Source organism: Cyphomyrmex costatus, unplaced genomic scaffold, assembly GCF_001594065.2.
Source record: "Cyphomyrmex costatus isolate MS0001 unplaced genomic scaffold, Ccosl1.0 scaffold289, whole genome shotgun sequence".
Lineage (NCBI taxonomy): Eukaryota > Metazoa > Arthropoda > Insecta > Hymenoptera > Formicidae > Cyphomyrmex > Cyphomyrmex costatus.
This window is the reverse complement of record NW_017277008.1, coordinates 56,331-68,416: the sequence shown is the minus strand read 5'-3', so window position 1 is coordinate 68,416 and position 12,086 is coordinate 56,331. Positions and strand designations below refer to the sequence as shown.

The 12,086-nt window shown below is 37.7% G+C and overlaps 2 protein-coding genes across 2 annotated transcripts; both read right to left on the bottom strand.

The window, feature by feature from the left end:
- Positions 1-4,303: 4,303 nt before the first annotated feature.
- Positions 4,304-6,611, bottom strand: LOC108775159 (uncharacterized protein K02A2.6-like). Its single transcript, XM_018541446.1, has 2 exons — positions 4,527-6,611; positions 4,304-4,450 (listed from the first exon to the last, which is right to left on the bottom strand). Exons 1-2 carry the CDS (start codon positions 6,609-6,611, stop codon positions 4,304-4,306), a joined length of 2,232 nt encoding a protein of 743 aa, XP_018396948.1.
- A 9-nt stretch (positions 6,612-6,620) lies between these two features.
- LOC108775158 (uncharacterized protein K02A2.6-like) lies at positions 6,621-8,534 on the bottom strand. The gene has a single exon (XM_018541445.1). The coding sequence runs from the start codon at positions 8,532-8,534 to the stop codon at positions 6,621-6,623; it is 1,914 nt and encodes a 637-aa protein (XP_018396947.1).
- Positions 8,535-12,086: the final 3,552 nt, after the last annotated feature.

Here is a 12,086-nt window from a genome sequence, read left to right as displayed (position 1 = left end):
TTTGTAAATGTATGCTTATGAAGATACACGTGATTGAAAACTGGTTAACTCACACACATGTGCTCCAAACTCTTGAATCAAATACATATAGTGTTCTAGGTGAGAGATAGAAATAACGGTTTTTTAGATTTCAAAAATGAATCACATAAGATCAGTATTAATTCAAAAGAATTCTTATGTAATCCAAAACCTTGAATGAAATATAGTGTTCTGTGTGATCAAAATAACAGTTTTTATATTTTAAAAATGAATCACAAAAGATCAATATTAATTTCAAAAGAATTCTTATTAAATTGTTTTACCATATTGTCTACTTTAACGTAATACATCTTTATTATTGGAAAATAATGAAATGGTAAAAAACCTTAGCATACATAATGAGGTATTCAAGTCAGACGTAAAGTTGGCAACTGTTGGTGTATGTTTACTTTGATGAACCTGGCACCTTCAATAATATATGAGTCATTTTTCATGGTATTTCATTATCTTTCAATAATAAAATGTATTACTTTAAAATAGATAATTTGGTATAAGAATTCTTTTAAAATTAATACTGCTCTTTTGTGATTTCTTTTTTAAATATAAAAAACTATTATAGTTTGATCTCTCAACTAGAACACTATATTTGATTCAAGATTTTGGAGTGTAAGTTAACAAGTTTTCAATGACGTATATCTTCATAAGTATACGTTTACAAATTATCATTCTAATTAATAATTAATATCGTGAGAAACGATTGTTCTGATTATACCAAAAGAATTTATTACGTTTATTAGCATAGTTGATTATACGTATGTAATATTTTGACATTGGAATAAATACATATTCACTTTCATTGCTTTATTTTTCAATAATGAAATATATCACGTTAAAATATTTTAGAGAACATCAATGTAGACATACTGGAAAAATATCGTTCGGATACCATTACCAAAAAAGAGAAATCATGATAATTTCTTAATACTAAACATTAGAAAAAAGCATAAATGATGTAAAAGAAGAATATCTGTTCATTTTTATGTACGTTTATTATAAAGTTAATTATACGTAGCTTGTTATACCTGTGATATGACTTCAAGTTCGTTATTGTATGTTTCTTTCTAATGTTCAGTATTAAGAACTTTATTATGATTTCTCTTTCTTGGTGATAGTATCCGAACGGTGCTTTTCCAGTATATCTACATTGACTTTCTCTAAAATATTTTAACATAATACATTCTATTATTGCAAGATAATGCAATGGAAGTGAATATTTATTAATTCCAATGTCAAAATCTTTTACATATACATAATCAAATATACTAATAGACGTAATAATTGTTTTGGTATAATGTTACTACGAAATTGATTAACAGAACAATCGTTCCTCACAATATTAATTATGAATGAGAATAATATTTTGAAAATGTATACTTTATGAAGATGCACGTGATTGAAAACTGTAACTCACACACATGTGCTTCAAAATCTTGAATCAAATATAGTGTTCTAGGTGAGAGATCAAAATAATAATTTTTTATATTTCAAAAATAAATCACAAAAGATCAGTATTAATTTTAATAGAATTCTTATACCAAATTGTTTATTGTAACGTAATACATTTTATTACTGAAAGATAATGAAATAGAAATCAATATCTATATAAAAATCCTTGGCATACATAATGAGGTATTCAAGTACATGTTCCAGTTAGACTTAGTCAAATCAGAAAGTTCGGAACTGTTGAGTATTACTGAAGAAGAAGAGAAGGGAACTATTGTTTTTTTTATCTTACTATTTTCCTAAATCTAATGACACTTATCATTTGTACGCCAAGTTAAATTCTAACATTGCACATCCTTCCTTCTTTTATTTCACTATCTTGTCATGTAATATGGATTTTTCCCATAAAATATATCGTTTAATTAACTAGTCTTTAAAAATTCTATCTCTAAAGATCTAAGAGGCACCATCCATATACACTTAATTAATTCTAATGACATATATCTTTTGTATGTACATATAACTTACCTTTTAAAAAAAAAGGTAGGAAAAAGCGCTAAGAGTGGGTGCTGCTGGTCAAAAAACCATTTGGGCCAGTTTCACCAACGTCAATTACTTAATCGACTGTGAAACTGACCAATCACATTTGCTGTTTAGTAGAACCATCTTTAAAAACCTACGTGATATTATCCTTATTTACTTAATTCTAATGACATGTATCATTTGTATAAAAGATTTAGTATCAATAGTCGGCGCCAAGTTAAATTCTAATCTTTAAAAACCTACGTGGTATTATCCTTATTATTTACTTAAATCAATGACATGTATCATTTGTATATAAGATTTGATATCAACAGTCGGCGCCAAGTTATTCTACCTTATTCCTTACTTAATTTTAATGACATTTATCATTTGCAGTAGCGTAACTAGGCGTTGGCGAAGTGGGCCCTCGCCCACGGCCTCGCACTTAAAGGGGCCACGCGAGGCCTCTTTAGATGCGATGCCACTAGACTTAAAATACAAAACAGTGAGGGTGCCTTCAGATGGAGCGGATCTGCGGACGCGGAATTGGCGGATACACATGATACGGTATATCTATATATATCAGAACAGAAGTATATATAGATATAGAATAACATTCGTCTGTTTCAAATAGTATATCAATGAAACTTTCAACATGTAGTATTTTTTTGGATTAAAGTACCAAAAAATTTTGTCTCTTTTAAAACCGTGTTTGTTTGTGGCCTGTAGTTATTATTTTCAAATAATGGCAAAACAAAACTGAAAATATAGTTTTACCTAAACCTGAAATAGATAATAATAACAAAACATAACTCCCAGTTTTACGCTTTATAAAGAATTAAAGACATGGTAGCCTTTTGCTTATTTAAACTTGGCGCGTGTGACTTGAGTGAGTGAGTCGCTTAATAGCATATTCGGGCGGCTGCATCAGATGATTCAATACATAGTAACAAATAAATTGGAAGACATCTATTCTAATGTTTACATTGCTATTAGAATTATGTTGACTATGCCAGCTTCCGCAGAAAGAAGTTTTTCTAAGTTAAAAATTATTAAAAACTACTTAAGAAACAGTATGAAGCAGGAGCGATTGTCTGGGTTAGCATTGCTCTCTATCGAAGCAGATTTAGCAGCAAAAATTGATTACAAATCTTTACTAGAGGACTTCAGTAAAGCAAAACACCGAAGAACATTACTTTTGTAAAAAATAAAACTTTTTTTCAAATCTATATGCTTTTCAATATTCTCCCACCGCGCATTTATACTTTTTCACTGTCATGAGTGGTAAGATAGATTTATTGGAAAGATCTTGGGAACGAAAGAAAAGGGGCCTCGCTGATGCGACTTCGCCCACGTCTATATTAGTCCACGCTACGCCACTGATCATTTGTATACAAGATTTGATATCAACAGTCGGCGCCAAGTTAAATTCTACCAAAAAGTAAAACACAAGTGGTACCTTTAATCTTTAAGAACCCATATAGTACTATTATTTAAATTCCACTAAATTAAAAAGTAAAACCTAAATGGAATTATCTTTATGTTCATACAATGAAACCTAAGTATATGCCTTTGTACTCTTATTAAAAGGTCTTCCTATTCGAAACCAAGTGATTCAATTCTTCTTTAAAAAAATTATATCACAATTAATTTTTAAAAACAAAATGAAAAAAGTTTATTTAAATAGAAAAATTTTTTATGTAAAAACACTTCGCGCTGCTAGAAAGAATAAGAAAAACAATGAAAACTATCTAAAAGATATAATAATTAATACAAATATATGTAAGGGTAATGATAATTTAAAAATTATAGTAAACATATTCTAAATGCTACGTTTAATAAATATAGCTTACTTTTCTTTTTTTATGTATTTCACTGGCATATACTGTACGCGAATATACATACAGACTGCATATTTTAACTCTCGTAGTTTCTAATCTCTTTTATACAAAATGTTACACCCATATATAATTTTATTATGACGTTATTGAGAAATCCTTGCTCTCACGCGAATGCGAGTAACGCCAGGGAATTTCTCTTGTTAAAATAATCTGTAATTGTCCTTGCACAAAACGCCTGCTCGTTACTTTCACACCACGTTGTCTCGCACCGCACTTTTTCCCTTCGGTCGTCCTTCTTCTTTCCCCTTCTCGCCCCGGTTCGTGCGCGCCCGACTCTGTTCGGAGACAGTGCCGTAGCGCGCTGTTCTATCTCCACACTCCTCCCCGCTAAATCCTCTATTCGTATCCGAAGCGCTGAGGTGGAACACCAGCATTGATTCTAGATGACCGGCGTGGTCCTAGTTCAGCGGGTGTAACGATGTTCTCCCTGCTTTCATCTTGGGCACTTTCGTACGAGGTGTTGGCATCATCGGAGTCCACATGAGCTGCTGTCTGTGGATGTTCGGGCTCAGGCCGGGAAATGATAATTGGCTCGATGTCGGTGTCTGAGATGTCGTTGAGGCCAAATGCGTCAATGATTTCGTTTGGTGTGTGACGCAATTTGAGCTAATTCGCATGTACCTTTTTGATGACTCGTCCGTCTCCAAGTTTGATCGTGTAGTTGACGGTGCCTAGACGGTTGACGATTATCGCTGGCGTCCATTGCCAATCTGTGTTGGTTTTGTGTAGCTGGTAGTAGACACTTGCACCAATTACGAATTCCTTCCAGCGCGCTCCGTGAGCTCGGTCAAACTGACGGGCCAGTATTGTGTCACGCTGAGAGGACGGTTGCTCTTGAGGGTGAAGCAAGTCGAGGCGAGTCTTCATGGTGCGGCCATTCAATAACTCGGACGGGGACTTATTGCCGAGCTTGTAAGACGGTGTGAAACGGTAGGTAGTGAGGAACTCTCGAAGCTTCTGGTCAGCGTTTCTAGTTGCCTTTTCCAGTCCAGTCTTGAGGATGTCGACGAAACGCTCAGCCCTACCATTTGACTGAGGGTGGTAAGGCGCTGTTAGGATATGTTCAACGCCTGATTGTTCACAGAAAGTTTTGAATTCCTGCGCGGTGAACTGAGGTCCGTTGTCTGTGAGGAGCGTATCGCAGAGGCCGTGCCGAGCGAATGTCTCTCTGAGCATTTCGATGGACTTGACAGATGTCATTGAGGCGGATTCGAAGATCTCTGGCCAGTTGCTGAAGGCATCAACGATGACTAGGTAATAAGCGCCATTGACGGGACCCGCGTAGTCGGCATGGATGCGAGACCATGGCTTCGTTGGAATTGGCCATGGTTGTAGCGAGCATTTGATGGGCGTCCTAGCATTTGTCGCGCAAGCTTTGCACATTTTGACGGTTCGCTCGATGTCAGCAGTGATTCCGGGCCAGAAGACTTTGCTGCGAGCAAGAAGCTTCATACGGGTGCAGCCCGGGTGACCAAAATGGAGCTCCTCAAGGATCTGCTTACGGAACTGAGATGGAACAACGACACGATCGTCCTGTAAAAGACAATTCTGGCTGACAATTAATCCTTCGCGTTGATCGAAGAAAGCAGCGACTTCGGGATTCCGGATCTGGTTGCGTTTCTGTGGCCATGAGGTGTTGGTGAATTCGATGACCTTCTTGAGTGTTGCGCAACGCTGTGTGGCCTCCTGGATATCAGCGAATTTGACCGGAAGTAATTTTGCGGCATCAATTGCAAAGCACTGTTCTACCTCCTCTCCCTCTTGAATTGCTGCGATGACAGTATCTTCGTTTTCTCGTGGATGTTTGGCAATGAGGCGGGAAACGATGTCGGCGTATCCAAAGCTTCCGGTATTGACGTATTTAATGTCGAAGTCGTAGGCGAGTAAGATCAGAGCATAACGCTGGAGGCGGCTTGCAGTGTAAGCCGGGATGCCTTGTTTAGAGCCAAAAATCGTAAGGAGAGGCTTATGGTCGGTGTGGAGCTCGAATTTGCGACCATAGATGTACTTGTGAAAGCGTTTAACAGCGAACACGAGCGCGATGGCTTCCCGCTGAATCTGCGAGTAGTTATTTTCGGCTGCTGTGAAGGTTGATGAGACGTACATGATTGGATGTAGTGTTCTGTCTGAAAATTCATGCAAAATGGCTCCTCCTTTACCGTAGCATGAAGCATCGGCTGCCACCACGATTTTCTTGGCAGGATCGTAATGAGTGAGGACTAGATCCGATGCTAGAATTTCCTTGAGTTTGTCGAAGGCATCCTGATGCTTTTGTTGCCATTCGAAGTTAGCGCCTTTGAGAGTGAGCTCATCGAGGGGTCCACGAAGATCTTTAATGTTTTTAACAAATTTTCCATAATAGTTGGCTGCCCCGAGGAACGAACGGAGCTGGTGGATATCACGCGGTGCTGGAATGGTTTGAATGGCTTGTATCTTCTCGGGATCTGGCTTGACACCTTGCGCGTCGATAATGTGTCCGCAGAAAAGGATACTTGGTCGAGCAAACTCGCATTTTTCGATTCGAAGTTTGAATCCGTAGTCTTGGATGCGTTCGAGGACGTCGAAAAGGAGCTTGTCGTGTTCGCTTTTGTTAATTCCACCGATTATAATGTCGTCGATGAATGCAAAGGCGCCGTTGAGACCTGCAAGCATCGTTGTCATGAGTTCTTGGAAAATGCCTGGTGCTGTCTTGACTCCGGGCTGCATGCGGGTGACCTAGAAGAGTACTAAGTGTGTGTTGATTGTGAGCAGCTTCTTTGCGTCATCATCGAGCTCGAGTTGGAGGAAAGCATCCGGAAGATCGATTTTGGAGAAAACACAATTTCCGACGAGGGCAGTGAAAATTTGATCCGGTGTTGGTAACGGAAATTTGTTTGGTTCGAGAGCGTCGTTAAGGCCGGTGGAATAGTCGCCGCAAATGCGCGTTTTACCATTCTTTTTCTTGACTACGACGATGGGTGCTGCGAATTCTGAGAACGTGACTGGCTTGTAAACCCCGAGGTGCTGTTGACGCTTAATTTCCTCTTCAACAGCGGTTGTTGCTGCAAATGGAACCGGTCGTTGTTTGCGGAAAATCTTTTGTGTGCCCGGCTTGAGAGTGAGCGAAACCTTTGTTTTGGTACATAGCCCGAGTCCGTCAGCGAAAAGTTGTGGGAATTTTGACTTAGCCTTGCTTGTGATGTCGTCGGCAGATGAGTCTATAGTTATAGCATTACAGACTGAGGCAAGTGGGACGTTCCACAGTCCGAGTTGCTCGATCCAGTCGATGCCGAGTAAATTGAGGCGTGTTGAAACGTAGCATGTTCCGGTTTCCGTTTTATCGATGAAACTCATGGTGCACTGGAAAGATCCCCAGAGACGGAGTGAATGTCCGGATGCGCTTCCGGGTTGGATTGTGCAGGGCTTGAGTGTGGGCTTCCCGAGTCTCTCCCAGTTGTCTTTGGAAATGATGGTGATGTCCGACGCTGAATCTATCTGGAGGCGGACACGTGCTCCGTTGATGTTTGGTGAGACAAACTTGCGTTGGCTGGCGTTGGATCCTTTCATAATTTGGTTAATGTTGTTCTTCAGGCCGGGATCTGAAGTTCGACGCTGTTTGCGATCAAATCTTGAGCGACGGACGGCAGCTTCGAAGGCTGAAACGCAAAATCCGGCCTTGTGGCCAATGACTGAGCAAGTTGTACATTTCTTGTCACGATATTCGCATTCTTGCTCCCAATGATTCTCTCCGCAGTAACGGCAAGGCGAAGGTGGTTGTGATGCGTTCTTATTGCTGGGAGAGCCTGAGCCGTCAAGGCTGCGGTTGTCGAAAGTTGGCGACTTCCTGCCGCCCCGTGATTTGCGGCTATAGTTGTTGCGTTTGTGAACGGCGTTGATCTCCGTGGAGCCAGGTGTTGTAATTGTTCCACCGACTATTGACTTATCTTGTTTCAGGCTGGTGAGGCGTTCAGCTTCGTTGACGAGATCCTGAAGTGTGAGCTTCGGAATTGCTGCGCGGCCCGCGTCGTCGGTAGCCGCTTCAAGCTTGACACTGGTGGCGTCGATTTTTGCGAGTAGCTTCTCAAGAATTAGCGAGTCCTGCGGATTTTTTAAACCACTAACAAAGAGCAAGACCTTGAAGTCATCGGCTGTGCAGTGAGTGACATCAAACTTTTCACCATGCTTGTTAATGCGAGCAGCGAATGTTGTAAAATCTTTGGTGTCTTCTGTTTTTAAGCTGAAGCATTTGTGTCGCATTGCAAATTTAGTCTCGCGGTAGCCGAACATTCGTTTCAATTTCTCAACGGCGACATTAAGCGTGAGTTGTGTTGGCTCTTGAGGTAAAACTGAGTCAGCGAAGCGCTGATAGTCGGCTTGTGAGAATTTTTGTAGCAACAGTCGAATTTTTGCAGCCGTAGGCCAGTCACTTACCTCTGTTGTGAAGATTGTTTGGTAGCGTATGTACCAGGATTCGAATGTCAGATTGTTGTCCGGGTCGTAGATGAACGCAACCATTTGTTCGGCGAGGCTCTTGGCTGTGGTCGCAGCAGGTGTGATTACGGTGGCTTGATCTCGCTGCGCGAGCTGCGCGATGAGTAGTTCGATACGTCTGTCGCTTTGTTGTTGCTGCTGAGCGAGCGCTATTTGCATCTTATCTGCTGGCGATCGGCCTGCATTTCGCTGATGAGCTTTGCGAGATATTGTTCCATGGTGGTTTCAGGTTATGTTGCGTAGGTTGTAGAATCCTCGTCGCCACTGAGAAATCCTTACTCTCACGCGAATGCGAGTAACGCCAGGGGATTTCTCTTGTCAAAATAATCGGTAATTGTCCTTGCACAAAACGCCTGCTCGTTACATTCACACCACGTTTTCTCGCACCACACTTTTTCCCTTCGGGCGTCCTTCTTTTTCCCCCTTCTCGCCCCGGTTCGTGCGCGCCCGACTCTGTTCGGAGACAGTGCTGTAGCGCGCTGTTCTGTCTCCACAGTTATTATATTGGAATTGAGATACAATTCACTCGCGCATACATATACACGAATATATACACACTAAATACTTTAATTCTCGTGAAAATGTTTCTTATCTCTATTATTGTACTTTATTACAATCGAGATCGCGAACTAGCAGCGCGAAGTGTTTTTACATAAAAAATTTTTCTATTTAAATAAACTTTTTTCATTTTGTTTTTAAAAATTAATTGTGATATAATTTTTTTAAAGAAGAATTAAATCACTTAGTTTCGAATAGGAAGACCTTTCAATAAGAATACAAAGGCATATACTTAGGTTTCATTGTATGAACATAAAGATAATTCCATTTAGGTTTTACTTTTTAATTTAGTGGAATTTAAATAATAGTACTATATGGGTTCTTAAAGATTAAAGGTACCACTTGTGTTTTACTTTTTGGTAGAATTTAACTTGGCGCCGATTGTTGATATCAAATCTTGTATACAAATGATAAATGTCATTAAAATTAAGTAAGGAATAAGGTAGAATAACTTGGTGCCGACTGTTGATATCAAATCTTATATACAAATGATACATGTCATTGATTTAAGTAAATAATAAGGATAATATCACGTAGGTTTTTAAAGATTAGAATTTAACTTGGCGCCGACTATTGATACTAAATCTTTTATACAAATGATACATGTCATTAGAATTAAGTAAATAAGGATAATATCACGTAGGTTTTTAAAGATGGTTCTACTAAACAGCAAATGTGATTGGTCAGTTTCACAGTCGATTAAGTAATTGACGTTGGTGAAACTGGCCCAAATGGTTTTTTGACCAGCAGCACCCACTCTTAGCGCTTTTTCCTACCTTTTTTTTTAAAAGGTAAGTTTATATGTACATACAAAAGATATATGTCATTAGAATTAATTAAGTGTATATGGATGGTGCCTCTTAGATCTTTAGAGATAGAATTTTTAAAGACTAGTTAATTAAACGATATATTTTATGGGAAAAATCCATATTATATGACAAGATAGTGAAATAAAAGAAGGAAGGATGTGCAATGTTAGAATTTAACTTGGCGTACAAATGATAAGTGCCATTAGATTTAGGAAAATAGTAAGATAAAAAAAACAATAGTTCCCTTCTCTTCTTCTTCAGTAATACTCAACAGTTCCGAACTTTCTGATTTGACTAAGTCTAACTGGAACATGTACTTGAATACCTCATTATGTATGCCAAGGATTTTTACATAGATATTGATTTCTATTTCATTATCTTTCAGTAATAAAATGTATTACGTTACAATAAACAATTTGGTATAAAAATTTTATTAAAATTAATACTGATCTTTTGTGATTTATTTTTGAAATATAAAAAATTATTATTTTGATCTCTCACCTAGAACACTATATTTGATTCAAGATTTTGAAGCACATGTGTGTGAGTTACAGTTTTCAATCACGTGTATCTTCATAAAGTATACATTTTCAAAATATTATTCTCATTCATAATTAATATTGTGAGGAACGATTGTTCTGTTAATCAATTTCGTAATAACATTATACCAAAACACTTATTACGTTTATTAGTGTATTTGATTATGTATATGTAAAAGATTTTGACATGGGAATTAATAAATATTTATATTTTACACACACACACACACCCACACACCCACACCCACCCACACACACGCCCACACACGGGCGGGTGCAAGGGGGTGGCCTTCGCCCCCCCCCCCGCATTCACACCGTCGATAAAGGTCTGCCCCGACAGTACAATCATAGCAACAGTATAATCATGGAAGTCGTGTGCCCCTTTGCAGGGAAGGGGGGGTGAAAGTTACTTCGCGTAGAAAGTTTAACGTTTCTGAATACGGAAAGGTGTAGAATAGTACTTAACGTCATACATGTATTGCAGAAGTAATTCAGAAGTATTTATTAGTATATATTTTATTACTATTGAATAAATTATTCATTGATTGCGATATGGTGGATTAAAACGAGCCATTATATCAAAAAATACATCAATACTTAGCTTGGAAGTCACGCTGTATAATAGAAATAAAACGTAATTTTTCAAACTTTTTTTGATCATAACTTTTTAACGAAGAGCGAGCGACGGCTAAAACTTGTTGGAGGTTACTCAGGGTCATGACCTTGACAACATATGTCAATGTCAAGGTCATTGGAGGTGGCTCCCCTAAAGTGAACAATTACCAGGATCTTATATGTACAGATCTTTACGTAATTTTTATTTTAATGGATTTAAAAAAATTATATTTATTATACTCACAAAACACTATTAAAATTTTCAAAAATTTATATGAATTAAAACAAATTATATGAAAAGCAGGTAATTGTATATGACGTGTAGGATGATAAAAAAATTACTATAGTTTTGTGCGTTTATAAAATAATTATTCATTGTCAAGTAATAAGACATTGTTTATCAAGATTACATTAAAGACATCTTAATAACAAATAACGTTCACTTTCTAACTGGGTAATAATATTTATACTTAAAAAAAAGCAAATTCTAGAGCGTTAATTACACCTTATTAAGTATTAAAAAAAACTACTAACAAAATTTCATCGATTAAAGTGATACAGACCTCTCTATCGGCTGCTTGGTAAAATTTATTCATAAAAAGATGGGCTATCATTGATGCATTACTGAAACGCCTCATAGTTTGTACACTGAGAAAAGTTAAATTTTAATAAATATTTGAATAGTTCTAGCAGAATCAAGCGACGCGGTAGCGTCGCGACGCCAAGTGCATAAAATAAAAATATAACCGTTTGACATGATAACATGATACTTGATGCGTGTATATGTTCATGTCGATGTCAAATTCACGACGCTACCACTAGCTTTATCTCGAGTTTTCACATCTTGAAACTTTAGATTAAAATTACTCAGAATTTAAAAGCACAATAAAAAATCTAAAAACACTTTTATTATATAATGTCATCGGTATCTTTCGATTGCGACCAGTCCGAATAAAATTGGTGCAGCCGATACCGAGATCTAGAGACCGAGTCCCGAAAAAGGTACGTTTCAGTTATGTTCAGACGTACGTGTCACATATACATGTATTTTTCAATCGTACGTGTGACACATACATGTAATTGTAATTCAACTGCTTTACTTGAAAAGACTAGTATAACAACGACCAAACGTGTACTTATTATTCAATTATTATTATTTAAAGTTAATAATGAAGAAGTTATAAAGATTA

Excerpts from the sequence above, each read along its gene's own strand:
- LOC108775159 (XM_018541446.1), bottom strand. The coding sequence starts at position 6,611 with ATGCAGCCCGGAGTCAAGACAGCACCAGGCATTTTCCAAGAACTCATG. Across the intron at positions 4,451-4,526 it reads ACGGACGAGTCATCAAAAAG|ACACCGACATCGAGCCAATT; the intron begins GTACATGCGAAT and ends ACGACATCTCAG.
- LOC108775158 (XM_018541445.1), bottom strand. The coding sequence starts at position 8,534 with ATGCAAATAGCGCTCGCTCAGCAGCAACAACAAAGCGACAGACGTATC.